The following is a 23792-nucleotide window of genomic DNA, read 5'->3' as shown; positions in this document are numbered from 1 at the left end:
AACAGCTCATCAAGCATGGAAAGAGCTATTGAAAAAATATTAATAAAATAAAAATAATATTTATTTAAAGTTGTCATAGCTGTGATTCCTCCAACAGTCTTGAAAATGCCATTTGTGTTGAGCTGTTTGCCTGTTACTGACCACTGGTAGTCTGCAGGTGTTCCCCATCATCTGTCTTGACAAAAACCATGCCCTCTGTTTACAAGGTCAAGGTACTTCGCCTGGAGATACTTTCCAATAGGTATTTCTTTTCCAGATCTGGGAGACCATCAAAAGAGCCCAAAATAGAGAAGAGTGGCATGCTGTTCTGCCTAAAGAGCTGGAGAGATGCCTGAGTCCTGCATCCCCTGGAAGCCTGTGCTACTGTCGGGGAGACCTCAGTCACCTTCAGTGTCAGCAGGCCATCTGTCTGAAAGTCCCCTTACACCTTTATGTATTTCTGACATATCAAAGTCTGGAGCTGAACTAGTTGGAAAGTGCAGATATTAGCACTTACATAAAAGACTCCCAGGCTGATCTCCAGAGATGAGATTCATACTCAAAGACCCAAGGCTACAGATTCATAGATCTGAAAATAGGAAACAATGGTTCCTGAAGCTGTCTTTAAGGTGTGGTTAAAACCCTGTTTGATTTCCCCTTCTTCTGCATCAAAAGATGGTAACTGCATACTCTAAAGATGCTACTACTGCATAAAGTCTTAGTCTCAGCTATCTCTGGCATACCCAGACTAGGTATACTCATCCTGAAGAACTGTTTACCTCTAAATATCCTCATTAAGGTAAATTATGACTTCTGTTGCAATAAGCCCTATCTATCTATCTATCTATCTATCTATCTATCTATCTATCTATCTATCTATCTATCCATACCTCCTTTGGACAGTTTCAGTATATAAGTACGGCCCAGGGCCCCATCCAGCCTGGCCTTGAATGCCTTCAGGGATGGGGCATCCACAACTTCTCTGGAAACCCTGTGCCCTCAGAGTAAAAAAGTTAAAAGTAGAGTAAAAAGTAAACTGAAGAAAACAATAAGCCACAAATTACATATATGCAAGCCTTATTTCTTGCACTTTTCCTTAGCAACAACTTTGAATCTACTCAGACACCTCTGACGCTGAGCTGGAAGGACCTTGGCTGACCTAATTCTTAGGTGTGGATGAGTTAGCTGAAGATTCTGGCTCTGCAGGACTAGCAGAGTGGGACCTCATACCCTGAAATCTCCAATAACAGTTATGGTAAATAAAGATTTGTCATCAGAAGTTATTATTCTGTATTGTGGTCACAGAATCAATAAGGTTGACAAACCACTAAGATCATCTAGTCCAGCTGTAACCCATCTCTGCCATGCCCATTAACCCATGTCACTCAGCACAACATCTACTTTTTTCTTGAACACCTTCAGGAATTGTGACTCTACCACCTCCCTGGGCAGCCCATTCCAATGCGTTACCACTCTTTCTGAGACAAAATTTTTCTTCATATCCAACCTGAGCCTCCCCTGATGCAACTTGAAGCCATTCCCTCTCGTCGTATCACTGTTACCTGGGAGAAGAGGCCAACCTCTACCTCCTTTCAGGGAGTTGTAGAGTGATAAGATCTCCCCTGAGCCTCCTCTTTTCCAGTCTGAACAATTCCAGTTCCCTCAGCCACTCCTCATTGTGCTCCAGACCCCTCACAGTTTTGTTGCCCTTCTCTGAATATGCTTCAGGGCTGCAATGTCTTTCTTGTAGTGATGGGCCCAAAAGTGAACCCAATACTTGAGGAGCAGCCTTACCAGTGCTGAGTACAATTACTTCCCTGCTCCTGCTGACAATTTCTAATACAAGATAGGATGTCATTTGTCTTCTTAGCTGCCTGGGCACACTGCTGGCTCATGTTCTGCTTAGCATCGATCAATATTCCCCAATCATTTTCCTGTGCACAACTTTCCAGCCACTCTGCCACAAGCCTGTAGCATTGCCTGGTTGTTGTGGCCAAAGTGCAGGGCATGGCACTTGGTCCTGTTAAAGCTCATACAGTTGGCCTTAGCTCAGCAATCCAGCCTGTCCAGATCTCTCTGTAGGCCCTTCCTACCCCAAGGTTCTTCCCAACTTGGTGTCATCTGTGAACTCACTGAGGGTGCACTCAATGCTCTTATCCAGGTCATCAGTGCAGATGTAGAACAGGACAGGCCCCCAGCAACGACCACCACTCTGTGGGCCTGGCCATCATCCAGTTCTTTACCCAGCAAAGAGTGTACCTGTGCAAACCAGGGGCGAATCATATAACTTGTAAAAATCTTCATCATTCATCCTCACAGTTACGCAAGTGGAGCACTGCTGCTGAGCCACAGGTGAGCACAAAGGAAGGAAGTCCAGGGGTTACAGCACTGGAAAACTCAGGACTGAGTTTTGACTCTGTCCTATCCCTGCCTTCTGGTTCCAGGCAAGTGACTCAGATTCCTTGTAACTCACTCTGCTGCCCAAGGGTACTGATGCTTCTCTGCTTTAGGATATTATTATACTGATTATTATACTGATAAATACAGTCAGAAGTTCAGAGGTCTAAGGGCAGTGTGATAAGGTAGATCACCCAAACTGTGGAAGAGAAGCCTGCCCGGGTCCAGAAGCTGTCAGTGAAGTGGATGAGGTGAGGAGATGACAAATCCTCCTGGACAGAGCTATGTGTGCCTGAGAGCTCTTGGTTGCTCTCCTGTTCCATCCTCTCTTGGCATTGCTGCCTGGTTCCAGCTTCACCAGAGAATCAGAGTTTGCCAAGTGGAGATATGGAGAGGAATGGCTAAAAGTCCCTCTGTGCACGTATATCTGAGGACTTCAAGAATGATCTTCCTAGAACAGTGCAAATGGCTCCTCAGGGGAGAGCCTTGGGAGCTTGAGAGATAAATGATTTTAGGAGCTGAGAGAAAAGAAAAGAGGTGAAATCAAGCGGCTTAAGGTCTTAAAAACAGGGCTGAAAGAGAGAAACAGGTTTAATTACTGAACGCTGCGGGAAGAAAAGAAAGAAGGAGCGAAGTGAGCACGCTATAGGTACGCCAGGAGGCTTTGCAGGAGAGGCAGCGGCGCGCCGAGCCGAGCCCCGGGGGTCGCGGGGCGGGCGGTGCTAGGGCCCGGGCGGGCGGAGGCGGGGGCGCGGCGCCGGGCGGCGCTAGGGCGGGCGGCGGCGGCGGCGGCGGCGGCATGGCCGGGAGCGCGGCGCGGTTCCATCCCGCGGCCCCGGGGGGCGGCCCCCTCCGAGCGGCTGCGGGCGGCCGGGGGGAGCGGGCGGCGCGGCCGCCGGGAGGAGGCGAAGGAGGAGCGGGGGGAACGCGGACATCTCCCGCACGCGGCCGGGAGCTCCCTCCCCCCCGACTCGGGCCGGGCGCGGGGGGCAGCCCCGCGGAGCCGAGTAGCTCTGCGGCCCCGCCGACGGGGCGGGCTGGTTGCGGGGCCGCGCCGCGGAAGGTAGGGGAGGCGGCTCCGGCCCCGCCGTGCTGCGACCTGAGCGCGTGTGGGCGGGGTGCGCCCCTGCGCCGGGATAAATAGCGGCTGGCGAAGCTGACAGCTCGGCCCGGGGCGCGCGGGTCCGGAGGCTGCGCTGGCGGTAGCGCCGGGGAAAAAAGTTGGGGCTGTCGGTGACTCCGCTCGGAAGCCGCGCTCCCGCCCGCAGCCCGGACCGAGCTTTTTTTTTGTTTGTTTGTTTCTTTTCTTCGTTTTGATTTTCCCAGCCGGGGAAAGGGGAGGACCGGAGACCCGCGCGGAGCTCGAGCAGCGCTTTCCCCCGCTTTCTCCGCGCAGCGCAGGGGCGATGCTGGAAGGCGCCGCGAGTTCGCAGCGCGCGTTCAGGGCAGCGGGAGGCGCGTGAGCTCCCGCAGCAGCCACTGCCCCCTCCGCCCGCCCCGCGCGCCGCCGCCGGAGGAGGCTGCCCGCCCGCCCCAGCGGCCCAGGATGCGGTTTCGCCTCTTCTCCTTTGCCTTGATCGTCCTGAACTGTATGGATTACGGCCACTGCCAAGCCGGCCGCTGGAGACGCGGCAAGAGAGGTGAGTGAGGAGGAGCCGCGGGGGCCGCCGTGCCCGCCCCCTGCCCGAGGCAGGTGAGCCGACCCCGAGCCGGCAGCTCCGCCGACCGCGAGTACCGAGTCCTGCAGCCGCATCCCGGTGCCGCCGCGCGGCTCCGCAGCAGTTCGCAGCGAGCGGGGTCGCGGGGCGCGCTCTTCCAGCTGAACGCTGGGGCTGCCCTCCGTCCGCCTTGCGGTCCGGTCCCGGCACGGCGGAGCCTCGGGCAGTGGTTTGCAGAGGTTTCGCTTTGTTGAGCGGTGAAGTTGTGCTCACAGCGCGCAGAGCCCTTTGAGAAACGGGGAGAAGCGGTGCGTTGGGATCGGGTCTGTTTTGCTGAGATGCTGCTGCGGGGATTGCGGAGTTGGGAGCGGAGCCGTGTGTCTGTACAGCACCCGTGTGGCCGCAGCGGTTACTGCAGCTCTTCTCAGCTGTCAGCCGCCTGCGGGCTGCTTCCCTCTTTGCTTCCCTCTTTGCTTCCCTCTTTGCTTCCCTCTTTGCTTCCCTCTTTGCTTCCCTCTTTGCTTCCCTCTTTGCTTCCCTCTTTGCTTCCCTCTTTGCTTCCCTCTTTGCTTCCCTCTTTGCTTCCCTCTTTGCTTCCCTCTTTGCTTCCCTCTTTGCTTCCCTCTTTGCTTCCCTCTTTGCTTCCCTCTTTGCTTCCCTCTTTTTATTTTTTATTTTCTGTAGGACGAATCACCTTCAGTGTAAAATGTTTCTATTCTCCACATGTTCTCAATCGCATTGCCGTTCGTTTCCCCATTCTTTTCACAGCCGTTCCCCCCATTCCCGAAGCTAATGGTAAATCAGGTGGCTCCAGCACTGAGACAGACATTGGGATTTCAGGACAAATTGCACCGAAGGGTTATTTGAGTGGGAAGGGAGTGAACATCTACAACGTAAAGCCGGTACAGATAGCAGTGAAACCTGCAGAAGGAGAAGAGCTTGTGCTTCCCTGCAGCCTCACAGTAGGCACAAATAAAACTGTACAGCACTTTAGTTTTGATGGTTCTTCAACAGATGGTTTCCAGAATTTAACTTCAATGTGTGGCTAAAACGATAGCAGTCCTTGAAAGTGACCAGCCTATCTGTGTTAACAAAGGGGATACTATGTCTTTAATTAAATGTGGAACTACTTAGAGTGCTGACGAGACAGCGGAGGGTGATAGCGGTATTTCTGCTTTACAACAGAGCTTAAGGGCTGCATTGTGGGAGCGCGAAATGAATAGGCATGGAGCTCGAGTGGTGTGAATTGTCCTCTGACCAAAACCTAAGCTGGTTTTAATTGATCTTATGTTCGACGATTGATCTCAGAGCGATTGTTGGGCGTGCTGAACAATTGGCTTTTCCAAGGAGATTGATTTAAATTAGTTTTTAGTTTAGTTATTGGATAAATAAGGTTGATATTGACAGTTGGCTTACTGGCACTGTTTTGTGCCATCACCTAAGGGTTCTGTTTTGTGCTTGGAAGAATGCAGCCTTCTCCAGTTAATAAGGCTGAAGAAGTAAGCGCAGCCAGTTTTGAGCACTGAAAGCAAAAGCTAAGAATGCATTCAATACTATAATAGACGCTTGCCATGACACATGCAGTCTGAAGTAATGCTTTCGTACAGGATTCAAAATTCCAATAATTTCACAATTTTTCCATATCCCATCTGCAAATAATCAGGCATTCACTGTGGGGTACTGGCAGTTAACATTTCTTTGGCATTCTATTTTGTCTGTTACATGATCTCAGATGCTCCATAATATCATTTTCTTAATGAAATGAAAATTTTGGCATCGATTCAGTCTCCTGTGTGGTAGAAATCAATTGCATTCAGTCTGGAATCAGGGCAAAAATCATATGTAGCTGATTTTTTTTTTTTCTAAAAAGCAGCTGAATTGTGTATTATGAATGTTAAATATATGTATATGCCTGCATATTTGCGTGTGTGTGTGTGTGTGTATGTTTGTAACTACTGTGGGATACTCCAGTAAACAAGAATTTAGTTAATTCTAGTGGACTGTATTCCCCTTCTTCTTTCAACCCTCTCTCATACCAAGGAATCATGCAACACTGCAGTAGAAGTGGAATGAAGCACTAATGCTTAGAATGTGGCTCCTTTCTGGCACTGGTTTCTGCTCTACTAGTGAATGCCCCTGCTTTAAAAGTTGTGCTTTGTATGTATCACGGTCAGCAGATGCTATGAATGCCACTGCTCCTCTTAGTTACTCTGGCAGCTCATTAGAATTCTACTCTGCCTGGTTCGAACAGACCAGAGTCCTTACTTCTCTGGAAGTACTCTAGCACCTCCTCACCTTAAAAGTCTTGAGCCTAAGAAGGTAGATATGATGATTTGCCTTTCTAACAGAATCTATTCTAAAATGTATTGAAGGGTATGTAGCTTAAAGGTCAGTAGTCCATCCTCATAGCTAGCTGACTTAAATATCAAGACACCTCCTTTCTCTTTTTCATTTAGTTGTATAATTTGATTTTTAACTTCTTTTGAATACCTTCTACTTGTTCATTTCAATATTGGATTTCTTTCTCTATATAACTCAGCATAAAGACACTCCATGTTAGGACTTGATTGAACATGGTGGTGTGTGTGAGAGACCAATCATTTTTTCCTTCTCTTTGAGAAGTGAGGAGAACAACTTTCCTGAACTTCAGATCCAAATGGTAGTATGTAGAAATGAAGACTGTTAGCCATGCTTACCAGGAGGAGTGATAGTATTCTGCAAAAGCACTGACTGAGAGTTTGGTTTCTCAGGAAATGACTGCCAAAAAATTGCTGAAGTCAATGTGATAGCAGTGATTGCATGGATGGGGAGACTTTTCTGTAGTAAGAGAGACTAAGTGGAGTTGCTGAGACCATTGCTGGCATGGTGAAGAGATGCAAATGAGACACGTTTGCGTGAGAAAACTGGAGTTTATCTACATCCAGAACTCCAGGAAAAGCAGTGTACAGAACTTGTCTTTCTATTCAGTTTATGAGACTTCATATTCAAGGAGTGTGATAATGGCTACTGTACGTACTCATCTGCCAAGTGTTCTCATTCTGTACTGGATGAAGGCTGTGTCACTGCAAGTGCATGAATGGTGAGCAACAGTAGAGATGGCAAAATCTGCAGGTAGAAATAGAAGGAGGGCCTGGGAATGGAAAATTCCCTGTGTCCAAGTGGCTCAGTAGAGATCTGTGTGGGGTGTTTGTGGGAGTATATGCGTATATGGAGGAATGTAGTCACCGGAATCTGATTGAATCTGCTTAAATATGTATCACCTTATGCAAGATGGAGATCTTGACGACACATCAGTTATTAATTTACATGGATTTACAGCTAGAGGAAAACCTATTGAGATAGAGGGGTTTGGGAATTAGCTTTATTAATTACGTAATTACCTGAGAAGGGGATAATATTAGAGCCTTTCTCATTTGTATGTGTGGTCAGGCTATAGGAAAGATTGAGCACTCAATTGTTAGGGAAAAGGAATTAAAGAAAAATGCATTGATTCAGGCATATACCACATCTGCTTTGCAAGAACTGTACCAACTCCAAAGAGCAGTAACTGCCTTAAACAACAACAGCAGTCATACAGACAGAACGGGGAACACCTTTTGGTTGTCGGTCAGTATCCGGGCTTTTTATCTGTTCTTACTTCTCTTTGAACTTGAAACATGTGTTGCATTTGGAGGACTGTGAACTTTTTGCTGGTGGGTTAAAGCTTAAAATCCTTCCAGGAAGTTGTACTTTAAACTCTGTGTTTTCCTCAGGTGTTACCTAAGTGCTTGTAACAATTTGTAAAAGACATGTTAACACTTGCTAGAGTTATTCCCCAGGTACTTGTGATCAGTAGGAAAGCTCTGGAGGGTCGCTTCTGTTCCTCAACCCTTTACTACTTAGAGTCGTTAGTTATAAAACACTCTGTGTATACACATCCTATTACACCAGCAACAATATCCTAACAATGAATCAGCTGAAAAGTCAAACTTAAAAAAAAATAAAAATAAAAAAAATAATAAAAAAATTGGCTACTTACACCCTATTGTCTGGTAAGTCTAAGGAAGCTTCTTACACTAAAATGTCAGCAGAAACCAAAACTTGTATGAATGAAGGAATAATGAACTAGCTAATGGCACAGTGTTGCTAAGGATAATTGGTGCTCAAGTGAATTGTGAAGGTTTGTGAAGGGGTGCTCGAAATGCAAAGAGTGGTTCAGTTTGAAAACGAGCTCTGAAGTCCAGGAGCTTGATTCAGTTGCCTGATGTAGGTTTCTAGTACCACTAGTGATATTTAAGCCACCCTTTTGGGCCTGGCAGGTTTGGTGGGGATGTACGTGACCTTCTGGAGCAACAGTTGGACGATTCCCATAGAGCAGGTCACATGCATCTGACACCCTGAGGTGTCTTTATGGTGGAAGATGAAAATGGAGAGCATGTCCCAGCACATGCTGTATGTACACATGCTTCCCATTTCTGTTTGCATCCGTTAGCTTCCGTTAGTGGTCACTTGGGATGAGTATACTGAGCTAGATGAGTATCTGGTCAGGCATAGTATCTCTGTCCTTTTACTCTTCTGTATTAAAACCTGTAGGAAGATTTGCAGAATACTTTCAGTGTGATGAAGGGTATACTTGTCTGCTTTTTGACTTATTTGAATGCTTTCCAACGTTTGGGAATATGTCTTCCAAGGCTTAGCTGAAATCTGTTGCTAGAGCAGGTCAAAATGCATGGCAAATACTCAAAAGTGAGGGTGCTTACTGATTAGGGAAACTAAGGTGATAGAAATAAGAATGCTAATTCACAATGAAGTCTATCATCTGCAGTATACAAGGACATGCAATTCCTATGATAAAATAATACCATGCTAATATACTTCAGTCATTATCAGAAAAAAATTTTGACTTTATTTAAAAGACAGAAAGTGGAAGGTGTTCGCTATCAAAATTCAAGGCATAAAAAGAAAAATAATGGTCTTCCTTTTTATATTATTATTATTTCTCTTTCTACTTCTAAGAACCTGACTATCCCACAGAGGTCTGCTTTTCATTTCTTATGTAGCTATTTTTAATAATAATAATAATAATAATAAAACAAAAACCTTAGCTATTTGATTTTTTTTTTTTTTTTGATATATTAGAGAGTACTGTCAAGTCAAACCTGCAGATCATCACATGTTGCAAATTTTTCCCAGTGGAATGTACATCCAACTCAAAAACTTATAGCTGAGTTTTAAAACCCCTTTCCAAAATGCGTCCTTGATTATAAATTGTAGGAATGGAATTTACTTGACTGCACAAATTATCTTCAACATGAATATAATTTCTTTTATAATTGATGGAACTGTGGTCACTGTGGTCCCTGGAGCTATTGATACAAGTTAATCCATCCTGTTGTAGATGCCTTCCTTCGACTGGGCTCCAGAAATATTAACAAACATGATAAATGTTAAATAAGATTACTTACTTGCCTCTGAGTATAGTATATATGAAGTATATATGAAGAAGATATGTACATCTTTGTTGTTGTTCTCTGAAACAAGCTGAAAGCAAGGGCAAATGAGAAGGAAACCCCCACATCCAGCTTTCTTATGTTTTTTACACAAATTATGTTGGTGTAGCTCTTTTAAAGTAGCAGATATAGACCCTGGAAAGCTGTGCTTTCTTTTTTGTTAGAGAGGCTTGATAAACAAGAGGCTTGTTTAGTTTCAGACATTTTTAATATGTGTGTCACTTTGAAAGTAGTACCTCCTATTCATTTTCATGGAAACTACAACAGTTGCGAAGAGCACAATAATGGTATTTGATAGAGCAAACTCTCATCTACAAAGCACTGTTTTTCAACATAGGCACCATCATTAGCAGATGAACTGATCTCTTCATTTTATGGTATGACAGCTGTGCATGGCCATCTGGAATATGGCTTGTCTTTCATATTGCTGTTGCCACTGTTGAAACGCACTGTCCACTGCCTCACTCTGCTTGCATCCGCTGCTTGGTCTTAGTAAACATTTAGCAAGTACCAGTGAATCCCAATGGATGTCATTTTTTCTTCATGGAGGAATTCAGTTCTACCCCTTTGCTACATAGGCACTTCAATGTCAGACACCATTTTGTCAGACTGCCTCTCTGCTGCCATCCTTCACATGAAAACAACGTGTAACAGAATACTGTTGGGAAGATTCAGCCTCTGGTGCCATACCACCAACATCTGCCTCTGATAGTTGTGGGCCAACGTAATAAAATAGGAGGCATTACTTTTGGAGCAGCCTTCGTATGATACTAAATTAAATCACTTTTATTTTTTTTCCCCTCAAGCATTCTTTTTCTTTTCACTGCAAAGATTTGTTTGTGCACAGTTTGAGAACCTTCTGGTATTTGTCTAGACTCCAAGTGTTTGCTAATCCTTTTCTTAGTGAAAAGCATGACTTCATACATGTTGGCTATTGATAATGCAAAAATGTAACAGCTTGATCCTTTCATCACAGGCTGCTTTATACACTAAAAGTAGGTACTGCCATAATGTGTATACTCATGGTCTGTGCAGTGCTTGTTTAGTAGATGCAATACCTTGGTAAGTATTATTTGGGTGCTGGAAGATCACCTTATGCAAGCAAAATAAATCTACTGCTTTTTGAGTAGTGTTGTTGGCTTTATAGCCTGTTAAATCTCCTAAGAATTTTGTTTTAGAGTGTGGAAAGGATTTGCAACAACTCTTTGATACCTGGATCCTGACTAATCCATCTCACTAAGCGAAGTATCAGGTGAATCCTGCTCCTGAGGGCCATTGGGCAGGTGTAGAGTTTGGGTTGTGCATCTGCTTTTGTCTACACAATGCCTTTGTTTAGCCAACTCCATACACTAAAGCCATTTGTTGACTAGGGTTTATTTTTGTATCTCTTGAACTTCATATACCTGTGGGCGACAGTCAACTTGCCTGAATTAAGAATCAAGTGATGGATCTATGTTTCTCTAAATCTGATCTGGTTGTCACTTGGTTTACCATGAGGTGAACAGTTCTGTTCATTTTCACTAAAACTTTTGTAAAACTCTGAGGACAAATGAAGTTGAAACAGTTTGAGGTATTGGCTCCCAAAAAGGCACTCAAGTGCAGCAGTGTGTCAAGCACAGAAGAGGCAAGAATGAGAGTCTGATTGACAGGCACTTGGATTAACGGTACCTTTCCAATATAGTTCCCATATGGAGATAGGGAAGGGGGAATTACAACAAATTGGTGTTTGTAGATACTGTATGCCAAAAGCTTAGTTGATGTGAAGGTCAGTGTTCTGTCTATGGAATAGAAGCAACCACTGTAGGTCATTACAAGTGCTTCTTTCTGCAGATTTCCTCATCCTGTGAGACTACAAGGGTTTGAGACATTGTGTGCTTATATTTGGCCCATTTCAGGACTTTGGTTTCAGAACCAAGCACATCTCTGAGCTTTGTATTGTCAAACAGTGTTCCCTGGAGCAGGCGCATTTTGTGAGTGTGTGCACCTTGTCCTGATGTCAGTACTGAAGTGCTCCTGAATGCTCGTCTAATTTATCTACCTTTGCATTAATCTCACTTCATTGTGGTGCAATTGTTTGTTTTTTGCCATTTCAAGTTTCTTTTTGGATGGTGGCCTGGAAAGATGTTGGTGATTACGTTTCTTGGTCTTTCCTCTTGGAGTGTAAAAGCTGTAAGGTGTGAAAGAACACAAGGGAATAAAATGTTAATGTGAGGCAAACAGGTCTTTTTCTTGGGTGTTTTTTTTTTTTTTTTTTTTTTTTTTTTTTTTAAGTTATCTTAAGTACCTTGATTATGTGATGATAAAGGAATGGAAGGCTTTTAAGATCCCATCTGTTAAGATGTGGTGAACAGTTTAAAAAAAAAAAAAAAAAAAAAAAAAACCAAACCCATGATTTGTTTCCCTATAATAGGAGAAACTTGTGTTATATCCTTTTGTAACATGTAGTTTGGCATTCAGGAATTAATTAATCATGGCCTCCAGTAAATAATCAGTTATGTATTACAGTAGAGCCAAGTGCTCTATGTATCTGTGAGATTTTGTCCTTTTATAAATGAATGGAATTTATGCTATTTACTCTGGCTTCTTTTTGTTTGTTTTTATGGGATGGCATTTGAGTGGCTTTAGCGAGGAAAGTGTAATTAATTACAACCAGTATTTAGAACAGGCATGCAATTCTGTAATTACTTTTCAGAACAAACACTCATAATTGCATTATGACCACTGTTTGAAGAGGGTACCAGCAAATATGTGTGGTTCGTATAGATTCAAAATGTTGTGGAAGTCTTTCTAGTAAGATTTACTGTTAGTAAATAATAACTTTTTGCTCTCTAGGATTTTTAAAATGTAAATCTAAAAATAATCCAGAGTTTATGGTTTAGGGATTATGAGTCCCAAATTCACCTTGCAGAAACTTGTCTGTTTTTTTTTTTTTTTGGGGGGGGGGAGGGGGGTTGGGTGAATCATCAAGATTTTCTTCATCTTGATGAAAAACAGACACAAATGTGGATGTAACAAGGCAGAGTGAGGGCTCTAAAAGATTGGGATATCAGCAGTTGGGTATTGGCACTGAGAGGCTGTGTGAATCCTCTTTTCCAAGCAGACTGGATCCAGCAGTGAATCTGTGCTTATGTACTGGGTAAAACTTGTACACATTTACTCCACAAAAGGAAAACAGCTTTGGTGTGAGAGAATTGCAGTGGTGTAATAAAGTATAAACTTCCTGATGCGGGTAAGTTCTTTTTTTTTTTTTTTTTTTTTTTTTCTCAGAGTTGAAATGCTGGCTGAAATATGTTACAGACGAAAACATGTACTAATGTATGGTCTCTGCAGCCGTATGGTTGCCACCTTTGAAATACAAAAAAAAAAAAAAAAAAAAGCACCATCCACTCAACCCCAGACCAGCCACATCAGAGATGGCTGTAGTGCACGCACACATCATCTGCACATGTATTGCAGCCCAGATATCAGTGGTGTGTCTGTGCTGGGATTTGCCAGGCAGGTTGGAAACCACAGAAGCAATGACTATGCTTGGCAAAGGTAGATATCACTGACTTGCTCAATTATTTTTCCAGTTGCTGCAGATTTTTTGATTGCTGTGTTTTTATTATAAACCGCTAACCTTCCTGTTGAATGTACTGGTATTGGTAATGGTAACTAAAGGTTACCATTAATGGTAACTAAAGGTTAATAATCTTTTATGTTACCTGCAGTAATCTAGCATTTAAGGATCCCAGCTGAGGTGGGGTCTGGTAGTACTGACATTGCTTAGCTGACAGCCAAGGAAGAAACTGAATCAAAGTCACCAGAGCAAAGCCTGGCCTGGATTTCCCTCCACTAGCAGGAATGATCTTTGCCCTTTCATTGCAGCTTGTTCAGACCTGCTTTATGTCCAGTTTTACACAGTACATGCTAATAACATAATGGACATAGGCTCAGTTTTGACTTATCAAGAGGAACTGTAACTCAGCAGGAAGCTGTAATGCAGCCAAGAGGCCTTAGGTTGTGTTTACAATGCAACAAGACAGCAGCCCCCTGTTTTAGTTTGTTCCAAGCTATTGCCTATTTTTGCAATGTAAAAAAAGTACGTATGGCCTCTGACTTGAGATGCTTCACCTTTGCAAGGGGTGGGAAACCAAACAATGTTTTGTAGGGTGTTTATTTACCTAGCCTCATGGAATTGCATATTTTAATACCTTCATCAGGAGCATTTGCAGGGGGTGGTTTCACCTCTATGTTTGGTCTTCTGTTCTCTCCAAAATCGTCAGTCTGATCTCCCCTGCTTGGAACCCTCTCTTGTGAGGAAAGCTGTCCTGAGGAGGCATGCTGCCATTTGCAGATTTCCCATGCATAAAACTTTTGTTAACACATGTATGCATCAAAGCCAGTGGTAACAGAAAATAATTTCCTGCTTTATGTAAATGTGAAGCAGCATATTGGTGTAGGGGAAAAATTACGTTATGGCAATAAGGAAATTAATAATTAAAACATGCAATTGAAAAGGTGCTTCTAAACAAGTGCTTTGGATTCCAGCTGTGTTTCTCACAGCTGTAGTGAGGTCTGCAGGACTTCACTGATACTGAGATGCCAGTGGCCATGTTTTTTGAAACCACAGAATTTTAAGTCCTCATCATAACTGTTTTATTCAATCTCAGGTATTACTGGACATCACTAGTGGCCCCCTAGAGGAGGACTTGAATTTTAGGAAACATGGAGAAGAGGAGGCTTGGGGATCTCATCAGCATATCTTGGGAGGGTGGAAACAGCCAGGCTTCTTTCAGTGGTGCCAGTGCCAGGACAGGAGGCAGTGGGTGTGAACTGGGGCACAGGAGCTCCCTCTGAGGCTGTAGATATCTTCCTTGGGGATGTTCAGAAGCCACCTGGACATGGGCCTGGGTCCCCTGCTCAGGGTGTCCCTGCTGGAGCAGGTGTGGGCCAGAGGAGAACAGGGAGCCCTGCCAACCTCAACTGTTCTGGAATTCTGGGAAAGGCAATTTGGTAACATCTCAGATACCTTGCTTGTGCCTGCTTGGTTTTGGTAATAAACAGCCGTGGAGAGGAAATGTAGAGCACCCAGTCCCTTTAGGAATCTCTGAGGTATATGATCTAAATTATCTGCAGTAATAACCTTAGTTGTGTTGAGGGACTTAGTTTGGACTTACCATTGTTAAGGTTATTGAGCAGTGCAGAGCAGAGGAGTTTCCTTGTGTTAAGTGGTGATACAGGAGTTCTGAGTTCAGTCATTTTCTCTTCAGCAAGACTCTCAGGCTCGCAGAAGTCATGAAATATCACCTGCTCCACCCCAACTTCCCTTCTTGTCCCCATGTAAAAAAAACAAACAAACAAACAAAGAAAACCAACTAATTATTGCGCAGGGGAAATGAAATGTCGGAGGCAAAACACAACAGGATGAATACATGAATTTATCTGGGTGATTTGGGCCATTTCAAGTTATCAGGCAACACAAAATTGGGTTCTCTATCATACCAATTTTACATCATAGGAGTTCTTTGCTCCTCAACATCTTTCTTTCTGAAGTTAACATTTTCCAAATACCAGAGGCTGGCTTGTGAATGAGGTGATTGAGATACTAGAACTATCTTTGGTCTCACTCATTTTATCTGCAGATGGTGCCAAACTGACTGGTAGAGTGCATGCAACCAAAGTGGTGCTTGTTCTGGTAAATACTGCACTGTCATGCAGTAGTATTGTCAGATTATACAGGAGGGCCAAATGTCAGGCATTTCTCTTAAATAAGAACTGTAGTATGCTTTTTCTAATGCTGTATCTGAAAACTCAAAACTTTTTCATTCCTTTTTGTTCTTTCCATCAGACTCCTGGAAAAAGTCCTGCTGCTTCCAAGTTCTAGTTTTTGTAACTTTAGCAGTGGCATAAATACATGTAGGGTTTTTCAGCTTTTGGAAGAGAGTTGAAATGTGACTCTATTAAACCTGAATCTGAAGACTGACTTGGTTCATATTGTTTTCTCTTAATAGCTTTCCAAGCAGCCGTTAAGTGAAACTACTGCATATTGAACCGGGTGTAATATGAGGCTCATTGGGTAAAATAACATTAGTCTGTGCTACTTAAACACACTCTGAAAGGCTTAAGGAGGAGAGGAAGGAAAATATTTGAAGAGATCAACTGGGATGTGGTGGAATACAAGTAATGTCACCTGAGAAGGATTAGAATTCGCCAAAGCTTGACCTGAATGAAGACCTCCATTTAGGGCTTGTGTTCCTACCAGATGAGCTGCAGTAGTTTTTCCATGCAGGGCTTTCTACCAGCAGTCACAGTGAAAGAACCCAGTGATTTACTTGGCTTCTGTGTCTCAGTAGCAGTAGAGCTTTTTTTCTTCTTTAGTAAATAAGAAAAATCCCAGTTCTTTCTTATTAGCTGCAGCTGGCTTTTTCTAATTACCAAAGTCTTAAGAGAATGTAGCTGAGAAAAATGTTGCTATTTTCCTCATTGGCAGCTCATTGTATGCACTGTAACTGATAGGCAGCTGCATATCCTATTCACATACTTAGATGCAGAGAGCCTCAAAAATACGTACTGACACCTCAAAATCTGGGAGAAGGCTATGGAGGAGCTGATAGCAATGGCATTTTCCGTTGTGATTTTTTTTTTTTTTTTTTTTTTAAATTTCATTACGAAGGGTTAATTATTAACCCAGCAGCCCCTTACTCTTAACAACATGCCTGCTGTGATGGTCTCTTTGAAAATCACTTATTCTTAGATACCTAGTGCCTCTGACGTAGCAAGTAGCAGTGAGGTGGGCTAGGGCTAGAAGTAGGCAAAACAATTACTCCTGTGTCATGACACTAGGTGGATGTTCACCCTTATGGGCCAGTCTTGGAGGTCTGAGAATTGCAGTATGGTTAAGTGGGAAATTCTTTTATATGGAAGTCAACATGATTTATGCTTGCTAGCATCACAGATGTTCAGAGGAACTATTTTACTTTATGCTTCTTGGTTTGGGCTTGAGTATGACAGGTTGGGAGTACTTGTGTGGAGAGAAATTTGCACTTACCAGCAAGAGGTCCTTTACACCTTTCTTTGAAGCACTATTGACTGCTGCTGCAGGGACTAACACTTTTGCTCTGTGCATCAATTTCCATGTGAAATATTTGTTACGGTTTCTCTTTTCACAGAATAGCAAAATCCATGCCAATGGTATTTGGTTCTGGATTTCTATGAGGTTCAGCTTAGTGTGCACCTTTCAGGGCTTGATTTTCCTGAAACACATCGTAAGTCACAGTTAAGCCTAGCAGAAAAGTAATGAAAAAAGGCACGCAGTGAAAAGCAGCACTATGGAGGAATATGGCATGTCTCTCCAGAGGCTTGTATGGGAATGATTTAATGTCAGAACTAGTTAGTATTATCCTTCTCTCTCATTTATGTCTCATTGCTAACTTCTGAAACTTTGGCAAGCGCTATCCGTTTTGTTTAGCCACAAGCATTGCTGACTTGTTTTTTCATCAGTGCTTCTTACTGTGGTAATTCATTTCTTGATTTTTGTCATTCATGCTTAGTTTGTAACAGAAACTCTATATCTGCTTTCTCCATGAAGTAAACATATAAAGATCCCCATGATATTCTACTGTATGGAGCAATTTCTGTTTTGTTTACGTATTTTAGCCAAGGAGAAGCCTGATTAGCTGAGTGTTTAATAGCGTTCAAATACATCCTAGAGCTTTGCATTTGCTGTTTGATGTTCCATTTTATAGCTTTACTTAAATGCTCTGCAGGGATTGTGGTTTAGTGGTGGGAGCATGAAATTTGAATCCAAGGTGCCTGTTTCTCTTACCAACAGAGCTGGTCAGTATGTTTTAAATGTCAGATTCTTCTATCCCATCACCCCCATAATGCATTTTCTCATGTATGCAGAGTTTTTTTTCCTTTTCCCCCTTCCTCTCCTCCCCATTTTGCCTTTTTTTCCCCTCCTTTCTTAAATAAATGTTGAAGATTCATGGCTTAAACAGGAATCGCAAGTGCCTCTGTTTCTCTGGTGCATAGGGCAGTGTTTTATCACACTGCATTTTAAATTGTATCAGTGATTTGTGTGGCTGAGGGTCCTAGAGTGTTAATCTCCAGGCATGTATACACTTCTTACGAGGGATGATAAGCGCATAAATGAGTTTCCTGCCTCCTCAGGTTCACTGACGGAGCAAACATCTGCACGTAGAACATTGCATCCATGCCAGTGGTCTAAGAGATTTAGAAATGGTTTGTTCTGGCTGATGTGAAGTCTGTGTTCTCTGCAGATTTTTTCATGGCAAGATGTGTCCGAGAGACTTTAAATGCTTTTTTTTTCCTGACATATTTTACTAATTTTCAGACACAAAGGATGGAGCTCTTCATATGCAAGTAGTTATTTGCAGTAGACTGATTAATTGCAGTGTGAAAGATTTATATATGCATAGAGCCCAAGTATATCTTATTTCATACCTAAGAAAGATAATTACATGATAAAGACTTTGGAAATGGCAGGAGACTTAGGGCACCTCAGACTTCAGCTTTTAAGTTGTTCCAAAGAGGTCTGCTTTTAGAGAACACCTTCCTGTTTTTCTTTTATGGTAACTTACCTGAAAATGGAAGCATAACTTTAACACTTAAGGCATTTTCAAAATAACATAATGTAAATTTCTTACATTAAGAATGAAAAATGTATATGGCACATTTGTCTTTACCTTCTCAGGGCTGCCACTGTCTTCTCTTTAATTCTAAAGTCCCTTATTATTCACAATACAAACATCATCTATGGAATGTGAGCCGAGTAGCTTTTAGCTTTTTATGAACACATGACTTGTCTGTTTTTAAGACTTTATTTGCATTCCCACAGAACTATAAAAAAAAAACTCAGTAGCTTCTTGCCAAAGAGTAATCTTAATTTCTGCCTGAAATGTCCAGAATGCTGAACATGCAGGGTGCACAGGTAAATCAAACACACTTTTTTTTTTTAATTGAGGAAATTCTATAGCCATAAAGTGGTGATCTTTCTAGGCTGCTGTGATATGAGTGGATATGAAAAACAGAAGCTTTTTTTTTTCTTAATGTTATTCCTACTAGATGAGGAGATAAAACTGTATGTATCTGAACAGCAAATGAGCTCCATCTGTTCTAGGTCAAGATCTCAAAGTCTGGTCCATCATTTTTGTTTGATGTCTCAAACTCTGATGCCTTCAGTTGTCAATAGGGAGGATGACAGAAGATTTGGTGGATGTTTTGAATGTGCTAAATTAGTGCAAGCAGGATGTAAAGTACAGTGCAGTGGGGACTGAATTAAAGTGAGGTACTGCAGTGAACCGTGTATTTGTGTAGTACGCAAACAGTGAGAGTTTGAGATATCTTTTTCCATATCTTACTAAAACTTGGATACATATATGGTAACATCTGCATATTTGTAGAGTTATATCTTTCAAGTTCAGTGTTTCTCCACCATGTTTAGCAGCACTGGTTCTTTTTCTTACCTTCTTCCTATTAAAATGGATTACTTTGCTACTCGTCCTCTCAGTTACATGCAGCTTTGACATAACTTTTAGTATTTATTTATCCATACCATGTGACATCATGTGGAAAGCCATAATGTTGTGGGAAGCCAGACAAGGGCCGATCTCTGCTCAGGAATTGGCTGGGTGTTGGTCAGCAGGTGGTGAGTAATTGTATTGTGGATATACGTGTATGTGTGTATATATGTATGTTATTGTTGTCACCTTTTTCTTTCCATTTTCTTTTCTGTCTTAGTAAATAGCTTTTATTTCAACCCACAAGTTCTATTTTGTTTCCAGTTCTCTCCCTCTTCCTATCTCCTTCATCACTGGGGGTGAGAAAACAGCTGTGTGATGCTGAGCTGCTGCCAGGTTAAATAAACACTATTAAATTAATGACATATCCTCCATTGACCTGAGTGAAATGAGAATATCACCATTGGTTCAAAAGTGTTTTGTGAAGAGCCCTGGCTGGGAAACACACTTTTCATGGGTTTTAGTAGGATTGCGTTCCTTTCCTTGTTTGCACAGTACTTTCTGTATCTTCTGTAGATTGTGATGAGGCCTTAGATATCTTAGAAGCAGCTGAGGTGAACTAGAATCGTAGAATGACTTGGGTTGAAAAGGACCACAATGATTGTCTAGTTTCAACCCCCCTTCTATGTGCAGGGTCACCAACCACCAGACCAGGCTGCCCAGAGCCACATCCAGCCTGGCCTTGAATGCCTCCAGGGATAGGGCATCCACAGCCTCCTTGGGCAACCTGTTCCAGTGTGTTACCACCCTCTTTGTGAAAAACTTCCTCCTAATATCTAACCTAAACCTCCCTGTCTCAGTTTAAAACCATTCCCCCTTGTCCTATCACTATCCACCCTCATAAACAGTCATTCTCCCTCCTGTTTATACACTCATTTCAGGTACTGGAAGGCCACAGTAAGGTCTCCCTGGAGTCTTCTCTTCTCCACGCTAAACAAGCCCAGTTCCCTCAACCTTTCTTCATAGGAGAGGTGCTCCAGCCCTGTGATCATCTTAGTGGCCCTCCTCTGGACCCGCTTCAAGAGCTCCACGTCCTTCCTATACTGGGGGCCCCAGGCCTGGACACAGTACTGCAGATGGGACCTCACAAGAGCTGAATAGAGGGGGACAGTCACCTCAAAACAAGCTTCTTCCAGAAGAGGCAGGGTTGTTTCTAATAAAATAAATAGAAATAAAAGAATAGGACTTCCTTCAGGTTTCTGAATTTTTATTTACTCGGCATAGTTTTAGCATGTGAAATATTATGGGCATGAATGCGATTTAGAAAAACTTTTTTGTTTGCATTGTTTCCAGTTTGGCAATAAATAAACTGTGCCCTGTCCAGCCTCTCAGTAGATAACTACTTCATATTTTATTAGATCAATTTGGCTCCTGACATGAACTGTAGTCCCATTAATCCTGTAATATAGTGCATAGGATTGGAAAAATACAGGATGTAAACATGTTCTTCATTATGCACTTTAACACAAAACAGATATATAGAGCTCATTCTAGAACATAGTAGTCAGAGTGTACTAAGCAAATAGCAAATTGTTGACTAGACTCATCTGCTATTAGTTTATTTTGGGGTTAGGAGCAAAAGGCTTAAGAAATCTCAATCGTTTCACGTTACATCTTGATGCCAATCATATCTTGCTGGATGCTGCTTAAATAGATAGGACCAGTGATTCTGTTGCCTTCATTGAATCCAAAATCAAGGCAACTTAAAGGTTTCAGTAAGTCTTACAAAAAAAAAAAAAAAAAAAAGTCTCAGTAATGAGAATGGTTATGTTTGACAGTGATGTTGTATAATCATAAATAAAAATCTAGTCAATGAAGCAGTAAATCCAGGCTCTTTTTTCCTACTGCAAACTTTTAATTTGGGACTTTGTTATCCTTCCCAAGTTTAATCTGAGAGTTCCTCGGGTTGTTCAGAAGAAGGAAGGAATATATTCCTTTTAATACTATTGCATCTACTGTATAAGTCTGAGAGGTCATAATCACAGTGGTCTCAGTAGCATTATGTTGAGTGAAATCGTTGGTACTATTCAGTGGGAAAATGGACTGGAACAACCTCTACAAGTAAATGGTTACAGAGATGTGCTTTAGGAGATACAGTCTTTTAAAGTTGAGAATTGGATTAACAACCCGAATTGCTAGTTTCTTAAAGATAGGTACTTAATTGTCTCTAAGACTGATGAATATCAATTGATGTGAAGTCAATGGTTGGGATCCAGACTGGGAAGTATACTATAGTCTGTATATCTTAATCTCATCTATGAGAAGCATGCATGTGGAAAAGAAGGTTGAAGAACTTTGAATACAGTTATCATATTCTCATGAAAAGTTTGCCTCTATCAAGGTGGTAGGTTACTGCTTCAAATTGTTTAACAGCAAAATACTGATCAAATAAAATTCATATGTGATGTTTCAAAATGTAATTACAGAAATGGATCCACAATATACTTCGAAGTTTGATATTGCTTACTGAAAGCTATATTTTTTGGTGTGTATTGGCTTCGAGGGTAGATGGACTTTCAATTCATTTGTGTATGTAAAAGGACAGTGCCTTTAAAAATGAATTTGGAGACATTCTTTTGGGAGCACTTAATATTTAATTATAATGCTGCAAAATTCTGATTTTGCATTAGTGTGCTGCCATATTACCTCTTTTCCCGTCCTTACATGATAGGATAGCAGAATTTTCAGGTACTCTGAAACAGTGTTTGTTAGAATGTGATTTCCATGACACTAGTAGCTGAGCAGGAGTCAGTACTAGTTGAGATGGGGTGTATGGAATCTGTAGCCTTACTATTGTCCCTTTCCAAAGTCTTAGATCTTTACTATTAGGAATGAAACCACTATGTTTCCACAGCATAGATAGGGTTATTTGGGAAAACAATCAAAGGATGCAGTGGATTTGGTGGAGGAAAATAAGGAGGTGTTTTCCAGTGGTGGAGGAGGCTAGACAGAAAAATAGGGAAGGGAAACAAAACTAAACCTTTTCACGAATACTTTAATTAGAAGTATTGCTAAATAAAAGGGCAAATAATTGCTAAATGAGACATCAGTGTAGTAGCTCACAAGCAGTCCCAGAAAACAGCATCTAATTAATTGATAAGGGATTTGGGGGTGCAGCTTTTATTGGGTTTGGCCAGAATGTGTTGTGTCTCTTTGGAGTGAGACTTCATGGAAATACACTAGCAGCCAGCGCACAGATTCAGAAAACATTCCCATATTTGAAGTGGTTTAGCAAAATTCATTTATCTATTAAATCAAGAACTGTGTTTAGGCTGCAGAACCCGGTGGGCCAAATAACGTGTACCGGGCTCCTAGCAGTCGTATGTAAACTGTCTAATCGCTCTCAGCTGTGTTAAAACAAATAGTCAGAAACTTAATATCTACCAGTATTGGTACCTGTATCTGTTACAGTAGCAGACATTCCTCTGTTTTCTAAAAGAAAGAAAAAAAAAAAGAAAAAGACAAGATCCCCCAGGAACAAAAAAAGTTGTTTAGATTTCTTTAAATTCCTTTTTGCTGCTACTGTAAAACTGCTTTTTAGAGCTTGGCTGCCTTTTGTCCATGTTCCATTGTTTTCTTTGAACAAAAGCCAGTCCTTTTTTTTGGCAAGTACTTTGCCATCTGAACAACTGTCAGTAGAGGGAGATGCATTTGTGTGTTAAGACAGTGATGACTTTAACGGGTTGCTAATGCAGTGGAGGATGCTCCTGAAGCATTCCTGGATATTCAGTTCCTTGCTATGAACCCTTCATTTTGAGTCCCAAGGCACTGTAAAGAGGGCAAGTCTGTCTTGTCTGCTGTGTTGGTTTTCACATGGGTTAAAAGACCAGTAAACTCTTTTGCAATAACATTTGATGTTACTCAGTGCACATTTTGCGTAGGTCTGAATGTGTGTGTGGGTTGCAAAAGCAAGAAAAAAAATTGCACCCTGTGTTATGCACAAAGATTTTCTGTTTTTGTAATGTTATTTGATATATTGGAATTTTCCAGATCTCAAATTGAGAAACCCAAGTCTGCTGAAATGTATTACAAGACCTGGGAGAGTAGTCGGAAGGTAGTATTGTGGTGGGCAGACAATATAGCTGTGCACTCCTTTTAAAAACAGAAAGGACACTTTTATGTGAAAAATCATAAATACTTTGCTTCAAGTTGTAATGAGATCTGTTGAAAACTCTCATTGCATATACTTTGATTTTAATTCAAATATGAAACTAGTGTCTGTTATGAGAAATCCTTTTTTCGTCAACAGAGGCGTTCGAGCAGATATAGCAACTTTGGTATTCTATAGTTAGCCCATTAATTAGCTGGAGGTTGCTCAGCAAAGAATCCAACGAATCAAGAATACAATGACTCATCTATATTTGCTGTGTATGTTAGTTTCACTGTTAAGTCTTGGGTATATGATTACTGCATGACTTATTCAATGTTTTACAACTACAGAAAGGAGATAAAGTATAAGAGGTGGTTTTCAAACAAAAGTTATTTTCTTCGATTCAAATGGAGATGATCTTTCTCTTTCCCATTCAGCAAGGATAAAATAGGGAAGGAGAAAACTGCGCTAGTGCTGGTCGTGGCACCTGATTGATTAAACATTTAAATGGGAACCTCATGTTCATTTAACTCTGTCCTCAGCTTTGTAATATTTAGTTAAGTCTTGACTGCTTGCATGTTCCAGCATATGGTCACCTCCACTGGGTCTGCTCCTGAGCTGAATGCAAACTAGTGATGAGCTCAGTTGAGACCAG

The 23792-nt window shown here is 42.0% G+C and overlaps 1 protein-coding gene across 1 annotated transcript in view; it reads left to right on the top strand.

Annotated features, from left to right (window-relative positions):
• Positions 1–3621: 3621 nt before the first annotated feature.
• The window catches only part of RSPO2 (R-spondin 2), a 97502-nt gene continuing 77331 nt past the window's right edge, over positions 3622–23792 (top strand). Inside the window, exon 1 of the mRNA XM_085221572.1 lies at positions 3622–4016. Coding sequence (XP_085077698.1) covers positions 3923–4016 — 94 coding nt within the window. The 5' untranslated portion in view covers positions 3622–3922. The remainder of the gene's footprint in view (positions 4017–23792) is intronic.

Source organism: Meleagris gallopavo, chromosome 3 (assembly GCF_905368555.1).
Source record: "Meleagris gallopavo chromosome 3, MGAL_WU_HG_1.1, whole genome shotgun sequence".
Taxonomy (NCBI): domain Eukaryota; kingdom Metazoa; phylum Chordata; class Aves; order Galliformes; family Phasianidae; genus Meleagris; species Meleagris gallopavo.
Note: the sequence above shows the minus strand (reverse complement) of the source record. Positions and strands in the feature narration are given on the sequence as shown.